The sequence below is a fragment of the Acanthamoeba castellanii genome (genome assembly GCF_000313135.1).
Source record: "Acanthamoeba castellanii str. Neff unplaced genomic scaffold scf7180000084639, whole genome shotgun sequence".
NCBI lineage: Eukaryota > Discosea > Longamoebia > Acanthamoebidae > Acanthamoeba > Acanthamoeba castellanii.
This window is the reverse complement of record NW_004457431.1, coordinates 225700-241597: the sequence shown is the minus strand read 5'-3', so window position 1 is coordinate 241597 and position 15898 is coordinate 225700. Positions and strand designations below refer to the sequence as shown.

Here is a 15898-nt window from a genome sequence, read left to right as displayed (position 1 = left end):
GTGAGCTGGCATTCATCGTTTTCATTTTTACAACCTCGCGTTTCAAATCCTCCATCGCCGCATCGCAAAAGGGACTAAAGGCAACTCTGTTTGCGCACAGATCCTTGTGGCATCGCGGCTCATGACAAGCGTACCTCCGCAGAAGAGCGATTTGAGGCAACCAAAGGAAATTTACCAGGACAGGCCTCACGGCTACAAGATGGAGACCGGCAACTTCAAGACCCACACATCTCAGGTGCGCAACCAATTCAACTTTGTGCTCGCACACAAGCTCAGAGGATTTGATTTTATGACCACAGATAGACGACGCGTCCGGGGACAAGGCCCACATGAAGAAGGCACACAAACGATCTTCGGCTGCGCTCCTGCTCATCGATTTGCAGAACGACTTCATCGAGGGCAGCTTGGCCATCAGGTCGTGCCCGTCTGGCCACGAAGCCCTCGACGTAATTCCTGTGGTGCGTTACCGCTCTATGAGTCGTCCACTAATACCGCCCTAGAAGTTCTTGGTCACACGCTTAGTAGTGCGCCAACTCTCTTGCTAGCGTGATAGGCTCACTTTGCTGTCTATTGCAGGTCAATAAGCTTCGAGCGCACGAGTATTGGCGAAAGGTGGTGTGGACTCTAGACAGCCACCCAGAAGACCATTGCTCCTTCATCACTAACGCCAGCAAACATCCGTTCCACGAGAAGTCGCCAATCAAGCCTGAGCAAGCCAAGATGTTCGATACGGTCATACTTCAGGTCCGTTCTTCCCCTTGCTCACTCCACCACCACACACGCACCTGCGGGAGTGAACGTCATCATCTTACCTACTCGATTGCATTCTAGGGTCCGGAGAAGCTGCCAGAGATGGAGCAGAAGCTGTGGCCGGTGCACTGTGTCGAGGGGACATGGGGCTGGAAGCTGCACAAGGACCTCAAGGTGGAGAACGAAGACTCCTTCGTCAAGAAGGGAACCAACTCGAAGGTCGACAGCTACTCGGCCTTCTACGACAATGCCAAGCTCAACAAGACCAACCTGCACGATATCCTGCGGGCCGAGGGCGTCAGGGACATTTATCTGTGCGGCCTCGCGTGGGACTACTGCGTCGCCTTCACCGCGCTCGAGGGTCGAGAGCTGGGCTACAACGTCTACGTGGTGTCGGATGGATGCAAGGGGGTGGACAACGACGGGATCAAGGCCATGAGCGAGCGGATGCGACAGGCGGGCGTCAAGATCATCAGCAGCCAGGACCTGGAGAAGAGTCTCGACGAGAAGGACCACAACAGCGACAACAACAACCACCTCGAGGCCGCGCACAGGCGGCGAACAGCTTCTTCATCTGCATCTTCACCAGCACTCGCCGTGGAAGAGAGCAGGGAGCGAGGGACGCTGAGCACCAACTAGTCGCAGAGCATGAAGGCACAGCGGCGGCAAACATTTTGTACAATTTTGAACACAGCCATAAAAACATTTATTAATATTTGTGCTCTTCGTGGATTGGTGGTGGAATTGAACCGCGAATTGGAACGTTTCGTCAAGAGGTGTGAAAAGTCACCCTGGCGTGTGCATACACCACTCACCACTACACCACCACAACCACAACTGCTCGCCAGCAACGCAAGGCTTCAAGAAGAAGGCCAACCTTGTGAGCCAAAACTACTTGGTGAGGGGCGTTCAGCAGTAGCGAGCTGTATGTTGTACTGTTATGGCTCTTGCATGCGTTTTCGGCTCACATAGATGCTTGGCGCGTCGTGTAGACTAAGATCAACAGAGAGCTTGCGTGGATCTGTAGATTTGGCGCTCTGTCAAGGGAACAAGATGAAGGCCAGAGCCTGTCTGCCCTTGGGCGGCGCAAGCTCCCCGAATCTATCGCTCTTCAAGAGGATTGGCAGCTACGTGCCAGGGAGGGCGTACTTCACGACAAGGCCCTCGGCGTCAGCTGTGTCGTCTGCATCGAACGGCGGCGTGCCCTACTCGCGGCTCACGATCGGCGTGCCGAAAGAGATACATCACACCGAGCGACGTGTAGCGATTAGCCCTGCCAATGCGCGACTGCTCACGAAGCAGGGCTTCAAGGTAGTCATAGAAGACAACGCAGGCTTCAACGCGAAGTTCCTCAATGAGGAGTACGTCGCCAATGGCGCTGAGATTGCGGCCAATTCGACCGAGACCCTCGCTGCGGCCGACATCGTGCTGAAAGTGAGGCCACCGCTGGAGAACAAGGAACTCGGGAGGCATGAGGTGGAGATGCTGAAGGATCGATCGACCCTCATCTCATTCCTGTGGCCCGCCCAGAACCGAGATCTCGTCGATCGCATGGTGGCGCAGAATAAGGGACTCAACGTCTTCGCGATGGACGCCATACCTCGCATCTCGCGCGCCCAGACCTTCGACGCTCTCTCCTCCATGGCCAACATCGCAGGATACAAATCCGTTGGTGCGCCTCCACTCTTTCCCGCCCTTTCTCTCTTTCCTTTGTTTTCCCTTCCGCGTTGGCGCCGCCTCCCTCACCCCAAGCCACCATGTGCTGCTTCGGACAGTACTTGCTGCGAACCATTTCGGTCGATACTTCACTGGCCAGATAACTGCCGCAGGAAAGGTCCGTTCGCTATTGCCCCCCCCCCTCCTCCTCTCCCCCAAGCCCGCCACAAGGTGTTCAAGAGGCCAACTCCTTGTCCAATGCAGGTACCACCTGCAAAGGTGCTGGTGATCGGCGCGGGCGTAGCTGGCCTGTCTGCAGTTGCCACAGCCAGGAGCATGGGCGCGATTGTGCGAGCATTCGACACGAGACCGGCTGCTAGAGAACAGGTGCGCTGTGCGTCCCCGCTCCGCGTCATGTTGCTCATCATCTCACTTTCGGAAACGGCTGCCCAGGTGCAATCGTTGGGTGCCGAGTTTCTGGAGGTGCTTATCAAGGAAGAGGGGGAAGGAGGCGGCGGGTATGCCAAAGAGATGTCGAAGGAGTTCATCGAAGCAGAGATGGCCCTGTTCGCCAAGCAGCTCAAGGTGGACACCTCTTGCCTGCTTCATTTCTTGTGTCCCTTCCTAAGCACCTTTTGATACCCCCCGCAGGAAGTTGATATCGTCATCACTACGGCTCTCATTCCAGGCAAGCCAGCTCCAAGGCTGATCACCAAGGCGATGGTTTGTGTGCTCTTTCAAGCCCATTAATTAGTTGGTAGTTGGTAGTTGGTTGACCCTGTATGTTGATGGCAGGTGGACGCGATGAAACCGGGCTCCGTTCTAGTTGACTTAGCCGCAGAAACGGGAGGCAACATTGAAGTGACCAGGCCAGGAGAGATCTACACTTACAAGGTCAGTTCTTGCTTCACTCTCCGCATGTACATGCATGAATGCGCTAATCATCAAGTGCTCCAGGACATAACTTGCATCGGCCTCACCGATCTGCCCAGCCAGCTGCCCACGCAATCGTCAACTCTCTACTCGAACAACATCACAAAGTTCTTGCTCTCTCTGACGCCCGCCGATGGGACAAAGAACGCTTTCGGGATCAATCTCGAGGACGAGGTAGACCCCACTCTCTCACTTTTTCTCTAACCGTAAACGCGTTGCCTCAATCTCATCTCTTGCTATTTACACAAAGGTCGTGAGAGGCTCTATTGTTCTTCATAACGGGCAGCTCGTTTGGCCTGCACCAAAGCCAGCTCAGCCTGCGGTCGCGCAAGGTACGCACGTTGGGTTCAATGTGTCCACAGCTACTCACTGACCTATCCTCTGCCTCCGTCCATGAAGCCATGGCCGCGGCAGCAGACCAAGCTGTTAAGGAGCTAAAGAAGGAAGAGCTAGTGCAGGATCCGTACAAGGCCGCACTCAAGAACATCACTATGACATCGGCCGCCTTCACTGCTGCGCTAGGTTCGAATTTGACCCGTGCATGCCCAAAGCTGCACTGCACTCATATTCACCTCTTACTCATCAGCGCTGGGCACCTTTTCGCCGCCGGGCTTTGACACTGCCCTGACGACGTTTGCACTGGCTTCGATTGTGGGCTATCAGGTTTGCCCCCCCCCCCTCCCTCTCCCCCTCTCGTGCAACGTGGTCCCTAGGAACTCGCTCAACCAATCGCACAGGTCGTCTGGGGAGTGACCCCGGCTCTCCACTCGCCTTTGATGTCGGTCACCAACGCCGTGTCTGGCGTTGTGGGCATTGGTGGATTGCATCTCATGGGCGGAGGCTACTTGCCCGACGACATGCCCAGCCTTCTAGCCGCCAGCGCCGTGTACATGTCCGCCGTCAACGTATTCGGCGGATTCAAGGTGCACTCGCAGTCGCATGTTAGTGCGACGCCTTGATCGATCATTAACGTCGCCAATGCCTGCAGGTCACTGGTAGGATGCTGGACATGTTCAAGAGGGAGGGCGACCCCAAGGACTACGGCTACTTGTATACTATCCCCACCGGCCTCTTCATTGGCGGAGCTCTCGCGGCGCAGTCAATCTACGGACCCCAGTCCCTCCACTCTCTTGCCGGCCTCGTCTCCGCCGGTTCCTGCATCGGCGCCCTTGCGTAAGTCCCCTTTGGGTGTAGCATTGCTCAGTCTCAATCACTCTAAATGTCATCTTGTCTGTACAGGTGCTTGTCCAACCAAAAGACTGCCAGGTTGGGCAACACCCTTGGCCAAGTTGGTGTGGCCATTGGCGTAGCAGCCACGCTGAGCCACATTGCGCCATCGCCTGAAGTGCTTGCCCAGATGGCGCTCATCTCTGGTAACGCCCGCGCTCAACCTCCACTGCACGTGCTGCGACAACTTAGTCTCACATTAAGGGTCACCCTGCACCCTTAGGTCTCGGCGGTGCCACGGGCTTGGCCATCTCGAAGAAGGTCGCCATTACCGACTTGCCTCAGCTGGTGGCTGGCTTCCACAGGTCCGCACCCACAGCGCTTGGTTTCTGCCTCTGAACGACGCTCATCCCTACTGTGCGCATTCAGTTTGGTCGGTCTGGCGGCTGTGGCTGTCTCGGTGGCGCAGTACATGCTGGACTACGACACCTTTGCCATGGACCCCATGGGCAACGTAGAGAAGGGGGCCATCTTCCTGGGCACCTTTATCGGCGGCGTGACCTTCACGGGCTCGCTCACTGCCTTTGCTAAGCTCCAGGTACTGCTGCCTCGCTTCGCATTATTTGCCCGAATGTCGCTAACCGCTCCAACTCATCATCCTTACACCAGGGTCTTCTCAACTCCAAGCCGCTGCAGCTTCCCGGGCGCAACGTGCTCAACGCCGGCCTTGCCCTCTCGAATGTGGGCGCGTTTGCTGGATTCATGTCTACTGCCGACCCGATTGCCGGTACGCAGCGCTTCTTACCAGCCTCATTCGAATCACCGCCTTAAGATCTCCAACCCCCACCCCTATTGCAGGTCTGGGCTATCTGGCCTACTCAACTATTTCGTCGTTTGCGTTGGGAGCCCACGCCACCGCTTCCATTGGAGGCGCCGACATGCCCGTCGTCATCACCGTGCTCAACAGCTACAGCGGCTGGGCCTTGTGCGCTGAAGGTCTCCCCATACCGTCATCGTGGCTTGCTCTTCCCTGTAAGTGCTCACAACCATTTATTCTCAATCGCACAGGCTTCATGATGGGCAACGACTTGTTGACCATTGTGGGCGCGCTGGTCGGTTCGTCGGGCGCCATCCTGTCGTACATCATGTGCAAGGCCATGAACAGGCCCCTGCTGTCCGTCATCTTTGGCGGCTACGGCATCAGCACCGCTCCGCAGACACAGCTCTCTGGTACGCCCAGTGTCTGTGCCCACGTTGGACCCCGCGACCTGGCAACTCACCTTCCTTCGTGCGTATGCAGGCACGGTGCAGGAGTGCAACGTTGACGAGGCGGTGGAAATGCTCACCAACGCCAAGAGCGTCATCATCACTCCCGGTTACGGTTCGTTGATCCACCGCAGAGGAGTAGAACGTTGTAATGCGCTGTGCTAACATCAAACCACCTGTAGGCATGGCCGTGGCCAAGGCCCAGTACGCCATTGCTGAAATCACCAAGCTGCTGCGGGAGAACAACGTCAACGTCCGCTTCGGCATCCACCCCGTCGCTGGCCGCATGCCTGGTATTTATGCCTTCAGTGATCACATTTGTGATTTAGTGTGTCGAACTAATATAGTCGTTCCTATTACGTGGAGGCCAACTCAACGTGCTCCTGGCCGAGGCCTCCATTCCCTACGACATCGTGCACGAGATGGAGGAGATCAACGAAGACTTCCCCAAGACGGATCTGGTGCGGTTTCTGTCCCTGTGTCGTGTGTGTCGTGTCGTGCGTCTTACTGAGTGACGCGCAAGGCTCTGGTGATCGGTGCCAATGACACCGTCAACTCGGCGGCCGAGGAGGACCCCAACTCCCTCATCGCCGGTATGCCCGTGCTTCAAGTGTGGAAGGCCAAGAACGTCATCGTCATGAAGAGGTACTCCCTCTCCCGGTTTCCCGCCTACTCACGGCGTGTGCGTTCACTCACTTTGGCTTCATCACCAAAAAGGTCACTCGCCGGTGGCTACGCGGACGTGCCCAACCCGGTGTTCTACAAGCCCAACACGTCGATGCTCTTCGGTGACGCCAAGAAGACGTGTGACGCTCTTCTCGCCAAGATCGCCCTCCACTACAACGTCGACCGCGAGTAAAGCTGGTGCCGCCCGAGCGTGCGTGTACACATTCTGCTGTACAGGTCTCTTCTTCTGTTCTTCTATCTCCGCCAGAAAGAAAGCGTGAAGAGGCATAAAACCGCAACGCCTCCTTGTTCAGTTCATGGTTTTCGCTTGAAGAGGACGAGGATGAGGAGGGCGATGATGCGGAAGCCGATGGCCATCGCGCCCACGATGAGCAGGTTCGGTCGCAGGGTATCGAAGATCAGGTTCTGCTGCGACAGGATGTAGTTTCCTGCACGCATACACAGCACACGCACACGCACACGCACACGCACACGCACAGCGACACCATGAGACGTGTTAACACGGGAACGACGACGTGGGTTTGTCGACGGTTGTACCGTCAAAGTAGAGGCAGAGGGGGTTCTCCGGCGGGTAGGGGCAGTCGTATTCGTTGTCCTTGTATTCGACCACGGCCAGCGCGGCGTAGGCGTACTGGAAGGGGGAGGTGTAGCCTGCGTTTATGGATGAACGATGAGACACACGCGTTTCCGCGCACAGCGTCCTGAAAGCTGCGCGTGTTGCGTCTCGCCGCGGAGAGCGCAGTGGGACGTACCGATGTAGCGTAGGTAGATGGGGAATGAGATCGGGTTGAGCAAGAAGCCTGCAGTGACGGTCCAGAACGTGGCGAAGGAGTTGCCTGCAAGCGAGGCCGGCCCAAAGCTGCGGATCAGGGCGATGCAGGAATAGCCCAGCGCCTCACCCACGTATTGCATCACCCTACATTCATTACGTGTGTGTCGTGCGTCGTGCGTCAGCGCTCTGCGTACAGCTGGCGTGGGAGAGGGTGTGGCGTACGTCATGATGAGTAGGAACCAGAGGAAGGCCTCCCACTCGGGCCGTAGCCCGGCCATCCAGTAGACGATGGCGCAGAAGACGGACGGGAGGACGGCGGAGAACGGGAGGGAGGTCAGCAGCATGGACATGAAGTAGGGCACCACGCCCACCATGTTGTCGAAATACTCGCGACTGAACACCTTGAGCTCGCTCTCGTCTGCATTCACCAATCATCCCAGATTTAGCGCGTGTGCTGTGTGTGTGTGTGTGTGTGTGTGTGTGTGTGTGTGTGTGCGTGTGTGCTTGTGTGCTTGTGTGCTTGTGTGCTTGTGTGCTTGTGTGCGGTGTGTGTTGTGTGTTGTGTGTTGCGTACATTGTACGATGGTGGCGAGCATGATCAAGTAGGGCTGAAGCGAAACGATGGCGTACAGCGCGGCGGACCGACTGCGAAGGGATGCGACGTTGTCGGTATCCATTTGATAGAATATGCCGCCCTACACCGCACACCGCACACGCACCACCGCACGCGCATGTGTGAGTGCGGTCGCGTGGGCGGGGGGGGCAACAAGCCCATCGGGGGGAAAAGTGCGCATACCACGCACACGCCCATCAGCAGCGCTTCGATGAGCCGGACCATGATCACCATCTTGTCGCGCACGATGTTCTTGAACGCTCTGGCCACGAGCACCAGCATCTGCACGACGACGTTGACGTGCTGCTGCTTCATCTGGTTGAAGATGTGGTCCCGCGCCTCCTTGCTGTGCGCCGCCTGCGCGGTGCCCGGGTCGAGCAGGTCCCGCTGTTGCTGTAGCTGCTGTTGCTGCGCGTCGCGGTACTGGGCGGTGAGCTTGGCCAGCCGCTTGTACGACGCGCGCTCGACCTCGGGCGAGCGCAGGTCGATTGCGATCAGATCGAGCGCGTAGTCGGCCGGGTTCGTGTGCGTCGGGCACACGTAGCCCAAGCGCTGGAAATAGTCCAGCATCGACTGCGCCGGTCCGTAGTACACCTGATGCCCTGTGTGCGGTCGTGCGTGTGCGGTCGTGCGTGTGCGGTGTCAAAGGGAATGCGAGATATAGCGCAGCTTGGCGGGGGAGGTCGAACCTTTAGAGAGCAGCATGACGTCATCAAAGAGTTGGAAAATGTCGGAGCGCGGCTGGTGGATGGTGCACACGATGGTGCGGCCCTGGTGCGCGAGGTCGGCCAGTGTCGACACCAGCTTGTTGGCCGTGTAGCTGTCCAAGCCCGACGTCGGCTCATCCAAGAACAGCACGCCTGGGTCGGTGAGCATCTGTCACATAGCAACGCAAGGCGACATGTGCGCAGGGAAAAGTTAGATATAAAGGAGAGAATGCAAGGAATGTACGGGGGGCATGGCTTGCCTGAATGCCGATGGATACGCGCCGCCGTTCGCCGCCCGAGATGCCGTGTGCGCCATCGCCGCCGACTCGACGGTTGGCGCAGTCTTTCAGGCCCAGCTCCATGATCACCTCCTCCACCTGCACCACCACACGTAGCGCATGAGTACCGCACGACACACGCACGACCGCACACACGCACAACAACGTGCGATCAGGCGAGCGTAGTACGATTTGCAGCTTTCGTTGCCGGGTCAGGCTCGGCGGCAGTCGCAGGTAGCCGGCGTATCGCAGGGTCTCGCGCACGGTGAGGTGCGGCAGCAGGTGGTCGTGCTGCAGCACGTAGCCCACCACCTGCCTGGCCTACATTGATCGCGTTAGTGTGCGTGTGCGTGTGCGTGTGCGTGCGTGTGCGTGTGCGTGTGCGTGTGCGTGTGCGGCGGTACCTCTTGTGGTGCGAGAGCGATGTCGTTGTAGAGGACACCGCCCTCCACCCCCAGGCGAGTGAGCAGGCCCATCGACGACCCGTGCTCCACTCTCCCCGCCATCACGTTCAACAGGGTCGTCTTCCCGCTCCCTGCGCTCACCGCAAACGACACACACGACACAACGCGCCGCGAGGTAAGAAACGCGGCGTGTGGGGTATGCGTGTGCGTGTGCGGTCGCACCGGAGGGTCCCAGGATGGCCAGTAGCCGGCCCGGCTGCGCTCGTGCCTTGATACCGCGCAGCAGCCACTTCCTTCGCCCAGCGTGGTCGCCATCTCCCTCCACCTCGACTTCGCCATAAATCTCTCTTTCATTCGTGACCACCGCCGCGTTGTTGCCGCCGCTCACGAGTGGCAGCTTGATGGGCCACCACCAGGCTCTCACATCTTCGACCCTCACCTCAGCGCCCCACGCCAATGATGAAGATGAAGATTGAGATTCTGATGAATCGAACGAAGATGACAATGGCGAAGAGGTATTCTTCCTCCGGCCCAGGCTCAGCAAACCGTTGGTGGTGGTAGAGGAGGTGGAGGACGTCGGCAGAAGTCGCTCTCGCTCCCTGCGTTCATCATCTTTCGTCCAGGCGCCCTCCGCCCCGGCTTCATCTTCGAGACGCGGTATCGCCGCCGCGTGCTTGCGCATCCTCTGCTCTTTCTCACTCTGCAAACGAGGGGCCTGGCTCGTTCTGTGCTCACTCACAACTAACTTGCGTTGAGCGTGAAGGCGAGCCAGAGCGGCCAGTCTGAGTTGCGGAGAGCCGCGAGTGGCTAAAAAGGCGGAGCAGCCAAATAGCGCCCAACGAGTACTGATACTGGGTCTGAATCAGTGCTGGCCGCTCCCAGCTCCCCGGACAGACGACCGGGCCAAGGTGAAGGCCGCCGGCAGCACACTTTACTCAAGGGAGGTACCTCCAGCGTGCGTCCTCGGCGCTGTGAACTGGTGTCCAGGGATTGGGTGGCAACGGTTGTAACCAACCAGATAACAGCACGTCGAATGAAAAACTGTGACACCCTTTTCTAGTTTGCGCTTGCGACGCAGTGGCACCACACCACCCCTTCTTTCTTTCTCCTGCGAGAAAGAAGAAGATGGAGAAGGATGCTTCATCGTACGATAATAGCTCGCTCAACGCGTTCTTCGCGCGGCTTGAAGATGTATTGCGTTCGGCGCTCTCCGCTTTCTTCGACCAAACCCCTGGGCTGGGCGAGAAGTCGACCGACGTGCGAACCATGCTGAACGTGCTCCACCTGAAGTGGGACGATTCGGCAGGCACGGGGAAGAGCCCCGCGAGCGCGGTGGTCCACCTCGAGGGCTCGCCCGTTGTCGCGGCCCACTTCAAGTTCATCAAGACACTGCTCAATCGCTTCCACCACTCCCGTACGTAGTGTATCGCTTCTTTTTCGCGCTTCTCTTTCTCCTCGCTCGCTTTCGTTCTTTACTCCCCCGACAACGCTTCGTTCTTCCTCATCTACGAGCCTTTGTGGGTGACGACCTAGAGAAAACGAACTGGGAGCTGATCAAGCAGGGAAGGGACTCTGCTGTTTGCGTTCTCGGGGCTCTCCACGACTACGCAAACATCGATACGCTAAAGGCCAGGGAGTCGCTGTTGGTCCTGTGGCGCGCTGCCAAGGCCGACAGGGTGGGCGACTACGCCTATGACTCCGAGCCCAAGGTACCTCATGTTACTCGCTTGAGTACCACCAGTATAACTCCTATCCACCACCTTACGCCCACGCCCCCGCCAGATTGTGGTCGAAGGCTGGCCGTTTGGCTCCGAGCGTGCTGGAGCTGGGCGGCCTCGGGTGTTGCTGAGGGGCGTGCCCGTGGGTGTCACTCCCGCTGTGGTTGCGCTAGCCCTCAAGGTGCAGGACTTTAATGTTCCAAACTCCAGCGTCCGACCACTCGGTCCCACGGCGATGGTGGTCTGAAGCCGATCGGCAGAGCCTGCTAGAGCTGGGCAACCTGGTCATCCAGAAAGAGAAGGCGCGTTTCGTTCTTTCTTCGTTCTTTATTCTTCCACTCCAGTCGAGATCAGTGGCAGCTTACCCATCTGCGTCGACAGGTCGCACTGGCCAAGGCGGAGGAGGAGCCGGCCGTGGTGCTGTATCTGCCCAGGGACATCGAGCTGGATGTGGTCGCGGCGGCGTGGGGCAACGAGCACCACGACTTGGCCCAGACCAAGATCGGATACGACGGTGGCAACAAGAGGGTGGTCGTCATCCAGGTCACTGCCAAGCAGCTCGCTGAAGTGCAGGACAAGACCGTCACCATCAGCAGAGCCAAGGCACGTTGAGTCTTCTTTCCTATGCGTCGCGCCTTTTTGATGTGTCGTGTGCTGCGCCGACCTAACTGTGGCCATGCCCAATTTCAGATTGATATCCTGCCCTTTACGCCCTATAGGCTTCGGCTGCGCCTGCCGTTGCCGAACCTTGTCGGCCCCGCCTTGCGCACAGCGCTCCGCCACCACATCCCCGACAAGGAGATCGTAGGATTGACGCAGGTGGACCCGCTGTGCGCGGTACTGCACCTGCGCAGTGCCGAGGCCATGACCCAGCTGCTTCGGTTGAGGCACCTCACCACCACCAGCACCACTGGGACCGCCGCGTCACCCAAGAGCGGGCCAGGGCCAACCAGCTCCAAGGCCGCAGCCAAGGGCCAGACTCCTCCAGCCTCGCCCGCCAAACCTTCGGCCAAACATTTGTCGGCCAAGGCCTTGGGCGGAACCAAGACAGGGGCGGCCGAGGTCTTGCCCGGGAGCGCCAAGTCGCCAGCCGCCTCCAAGGTACGTGGATGCCCCCAAAGGCCCAGAAGTGGAGCCAGCACTCACCTTCTCTTTCGACGGACTAGGAGGCAAAGGCGGATAAAAAGAAAAATAAAAAGCAGCAGGGAGAGCAGCCGGTAGTGGCTCTGGTGCTGCACCCGGTCGTCAACATGGGCATCGACGACCTGGGAAAGAAGCTGGGCCAGCACTGCCAGGCCAACGCCGAGATCTTCCTTACCATCCGCGGACAGCGGGCGTACGCCGAAGTGACGAGCGAGCAGGCCGACAGGGCTCTCGCCAAGCCCTTCGTGCCGGATGGCGTCACGGTATGACCCAGCGCCCTGCACTGTCACACCAATATCGAGTGCTCACGAAGTGCCTGGTTGGTGGGCAGATTAATGTGGAGCGCCACGAGGGCGAGGTGCCGCTGATCAAGGTGGGGCTCAGACCCTCCCTGACCGCGGTTCCAAAGGGCCAGGTGTCCCAGGCCATCATCCGCGCATTCGGCCAGCTGGTACTATTCCCTCTGGCGCCAGTTCATGAATTTTGTTGTTGCTAACTACGCGAGCACCCACCCGCATGCACACCACCGCACACGCTAGAATGCTGGCCGGCTTGGGCGGATCTACATCGGTCCGGACGCGATTCACGTCCCGGTGTCCACCGAAGCTTGCCTGAAAAGACTTCTCAAGGCCGGCTCTATCGATGTTGTGGGCAAACAGGTATGATTGGCCTAGACCCACCTCCAACCCTCCGCGCGATCGTACAGCCTGCTCACTGTGCGCTGTCGCAGCTGGCTGTTTTCGATCCGAGCGTGGTCGTTCGAGAGAAGCGCCTGCAGGACCTGGTCGAGATGCACTTCCTGCGCAAGAGCCGCGGCGCGCTCAAGCAGCTGCAGGACCAGCACGCGGTCGTCATCGCCGTCCGCCTGGGCGGAACCTCCCCGTCGTCGCCCGAGGCCGGCCCCACTGCTCCGAGTGGTCGCGGGCGCGGTCGGGGTGGAAGAGGCGCAGCAAGTCAAGCCGCGGCTGCGGGCCGAGGCCAGGCGGGACGGGGACGAGGCTGCCCTGCCAAGGCCGCCGGCCGCGGAGTCGCAAAGCATGTCGACAAGAAAGCCGCCGCCACGGAAAAGGTCAAGGCCATGGAGCCGGTGGTCGAGGTCAAGGGCTCGGCCAAAGCCAGCGTCGACAGGGCGATGAGCGCCATCGAGAGCCTCCTGGCCAAGGCCACGCGGAGGCAGTCGAGCTTCAGCTCGAGCGAGACCAGGTTCAGTACCCTGCTCTACGCCAAGATAAAGGAGCTGGGCCAGACCGATCCGGAGGTCGCCGTATTTACGGCCAGGCAGCCCGGCGGTAGGCTGGTGGTCCACATGATGGGCAGCGACAGCGCCAAGGTCGAGGCGCTGAGCCAGCGGCCCAGCCACTACATGGCCAAGCTCACGGTCGCGAACCTCCAGCTCAACGCCAACCAGTTCAAGCGCGTTCAGGTGGCTCAGCTGACCAAAGCCTATGGCGTGCTGATCGAATACGACGCCAAGCGGGGGGAGGTCACTGTGTTCGGCCCGCGCGAGGCGGCCAAGGCCTGCATCGAGGACATGAAGCCCGTCTCGACCGCAGGCGGGGGGCAGGCTCAAAAGGCCGCAGCCCCGCAGCAGCTGACCCTCACCTCCGGCCGCGCCCTGTTCTTCAAGGAGCACATTCACGTCAACTACAGACAGCTCAGGGTGCGGCCGCTCAAGAAGGGCGCCATCGTGGTTACCGGCCCGTCCGAGGAACTCGACGTGGTCGAGCACCTGGTCAACAAGATAGAGTGCCGCGTGCTGCCCCACTACCTGTCGCCCGAGCTGGCCGACGGGTTTGCGGACTTCGCCCGACGGCACCTGGCTCGGCTCGACATCGTTGCGGTGGTCACTCAATCGCTCGTCTCGAACGACGATGGCGAAGACAATGGTGACAACGAAGAAGAGGAGGAGAAAGAAAAAGAGGGCAACGAGCAGGACGTCACGTACCTCAGCAACTGCGGCCACGAGGACGAGGAGTGGGCGCAGCTCGAGGTGTGGTGCTACGCCGGCAGCCTAGTCCCGACATTCGTCAAGACGATGGGATTCTTTGCCTCGGAGCAACATCACCTTGTTCAGGAGCTCGTTCCGAGCCTAGAGTGGTTGTACGAGTCATGGACCCATGTCGACACGATCAACAGGATCATCACGTGCGTCAGCTTCCAACGCATAGATGACGTCCTGGTCTATTTAAGGTACTTCCTCTTGGGGTTGGCAGCGGCAAGTTCGGCTGATAAGTGGGGCAATGGCTACAGTGGCTGTTTGGCCGCTACAAATACCCGACTGGTCTACGCGGTGTCGCCCAGCGCCTTAGTCAGCTTGGAGCCGATGCTGCAGCAGTTTGGGGTCGAATATCTCACCTACACCACCCGCGACAATCACATGGTTCCGCTCTCACCCCTCCCTCTCGTCAACTTCATCCCTCTCTGCAGTCCCTCACAGCGTGCTATGCGCCGCGCAGATCGCCGTGCAGGGTTCCATGATAGTCACAAAGTTGATGGAGACCTTTGGACTGTTGACACCTCAACATGGCCTTCGCAAGTGACAACTGCCCTGCGCGTGGTACTCTCGTCAGGCGCGCGGTTGCCTGTGGCTGCAACACTGTAACGTTGTTGGGTCGTCATCAATTGGGCAGCGTAATGAATGATTGCTTGCCCAAGACGATCGCCAGCGGGGCTGGGGAGTGCAGGAACGTGATGGACCAACTGCGGCAAAGCCCAGTTTGGTGATTGGGTCGGTAGGCGAGAGGTGGCTTTTGCGTCGACTCAAGGGTGAGGCCTTCGCAGCTTCAAAAGAGCGGGGCTGGCCTCCTTTCCATTATATTGTTCGCTCACAGCGTACACAACACCACCTCACCTGGCCTCCACCTTCACCTACCTACCTCGTACCCCACGCACCACAACATGAGCAGACCTCGCACTCCCACCCACACCCCCTACCTCACCTCTCCGGAGAGACCCCAGCCCAAGCGTACCTGCCGCGGGTACTGGTGCACGAAGCTGAAGCCCAACCGCAAGGTGTGCGGCAGGCACTTCACCACCCTGCAGGGCTACAAGTCGCACCTACGATCGCCCAGGAAGCATGCCGCCACTGTTGGCCCGGCTGCCCCCACGCCGCAGCGAGACGACCAAGCGCCCCCGCTCACCGACGGTCCCAGCTCTCTACAACAGCTGCTTCTTCTCATCGACATCATGCCCCTCGGTGAGTTGGTGGAGCTCCACTACCAAGGTGAGCCCACAATCACACCTCCACTTCACCTCACTCCCTCCCTTCGCGAGGGCATCACTTAGTTGTGCTGACTCTTCCCATTTTTGCTTCTCTCATCTCCCACTGGTGCGCAGTGGCCAAAACTGTGCGTCGCCGCCTTCCGGCGGAGATGGCCGGCCGTGGCGCGGCTGTAAGCCACGGGAGCGAGAGCGTGTGCACTTCCCCCACCCCCGCGATGGCGGAGGCGAACCAACGACAACAGCTGGGCACGGACAGCGAGGAACAATTCCTGAACGACGTGTTCGCTCTTCTTCCGTGACGGCCACGATTGGGAGATAGATTTTATACAAAAAAATAGCCTATTAAACAGAAATTTCAGTTTTTGCAAGCTGCGATCTAGGTCCATTTCTTTTCGCAACGTTGATCTGACCGGTTGGTGCGTGCAAAGAGGTAAACAAGGACAGGAACCTGATGGACCAACGGCGGCAAAGCACGGACAGCGAGGAACAACTTTGTTCGTGCGCGTGGTGCTGCGACGACCGTTCGTAGACTAAGGTGATTGGTTGATTTTTATCAAAATGAGCAAATAAAAAGCTCTTCAA

General features: G+C 58.9%; 6 protein-coding genes across 6 annotated transcripts; 5 read left to right on the top strand and 1 right to left on the bottom strand.

The window, feature by feature from the left end:
* Window positions 1–121: 121 nt before the first annotated feature.
* Window positions 122–1389, top strand: ACA1_088830 (isochorismatase family superfamily protein; the record flags this gene model as incomplete). Its single annotated transcript, XM_004338602.1, has 4 exons — window positions 122–235; window positions 300–458; window positions 577–744; window positions 832–1389. The coding sequence occupies 4 exons, from the start codon at window positions 122–124 to the stop codon at window positions 1387–1389; spliced, it is 999 nt and encodes a 332-aa protein (XP_004338650.1).
* A 414-nt stretch (window positions 1390–1803) lies between these two features.
* ACA1_088820 (nicotinamide nucleotide transhydrogenase, putative) lies at window positions 1804–6631 on the top strand (the record flags this gene model as incomplete). Its single annotated transcript, XM_004338601.1, has 21 exons — window positions 1804–2422; window positions 2526–2584; window positions 2671–2793; window positions 2860–2991; window positions 3058–3129; window positions 3202–3513; window positions 3702–3861; window positions 3926–4002; window positions 4077–4262; window positions 4328–4512; window positions 4579–4712; window positions 4790–4871; window positions 4936–5104; window positions 5176–5293; window positions 5365–5502; window positions 5575–5736; window positions 5807–5887; window positions 5955–6065; window positions 6139–6233; window positions 6296–6417; window positions 6490–6631. The coding sequence occupies 21 exons, from the start codon at window positions 1804–1806 to the stop codon at window positions 6629–6631; spliced, it is 3279 nt and encodes a 1092-aa protein (XP_004338649.1).
* A 122-nt stretch (window positions 6632–6753) lies between these two features.
* On the bottom strand, window positions 6754–9842 carry ACA1_088810 (ABC transporter, ATPbinding domain containing protein; the record flags this gene model as incomplete). The annotated part of the gene is made up of 12 exons (XM_004338600.1): window positions 6754–6887; window positions 6997–7110; window positions 7212–7375; window positions 7454–7649; window positions 7806–7926; window positions 8028–8446; window positions 8534–8704; window positions 8796–8928; window positions 9019–9141; window positions 9234–9364; window positions 9456–9713; window positions 9809–9842. 12 exons carry the CDS (start codon window positions 9840–9842, stop codon window positions 6754–6756), a joined length of 1998 nt encoding a protein of 665 aa, XP_004338648.1.
* Window positions 9843–10358: 516 nt separating this feature from the next.
* Window positions 10359–12117, top strand: ACA1_088800 (uncharacterized protein; the record flags this gene model as incomplete). The annotated part of the gene is made up of 7 exons (XM_004338599.1): window positions 10359–10647; window positions 10767–10942; window positions 11016–11147; window positions 11212–11262; window positions 11333–11533; window positions 11642–12052; window positions 12073–12117. The coding sequence occupies 7 exons, from the start codon at window positions 10359–10361 to the stop codon at window positions 12115–12117; spliced, it is 1305 nt and encodes a 434-aa protein (XP_004338647.1).
* An 84-nt stretch (window positions 12118–12201) lies between these two features.
* Window positions 12202–14634, top strand: ACA1_088790 (uncharacterized protein; the record flags this gene model as incomplete). Its single annotated transcript, XM_004338598.1, has 6 exons — window positions 12202–12357; window positions 12426–12545; window positions 12634–12753; window positions 12825–14284; window positions 14315–14474; window positions 14563–14634. The coding sequence occupies 6 exons, from the start codon at window positions 12202–12204 to the stop codon at window positions 14632–14634; spliced, it is 2088 nt and encodes a 695-aa protein (XP_004338646.1).
* Window positions 14635–14992: 358 nt separating this feature from the next.
* ACA1_088780 (uncharacterized protein) lies at window positions 14993–15615 on the top strand (the record flags this gene model as incomplete). The annotated part of the gene is made up of 2 exons (XM_004338597.1): window positions 14993–15317; window positions 15431–15615. 2 exons carry the CDS (start codon window positions 14993–14995, stop codon window positions 15613–15615), a joined length of 510 nt encoding a protein of 169 aa, XP_004338645.1.
* Between the last annotated feature and the right edge of the window lie 283 nt (window positions 15616–15898).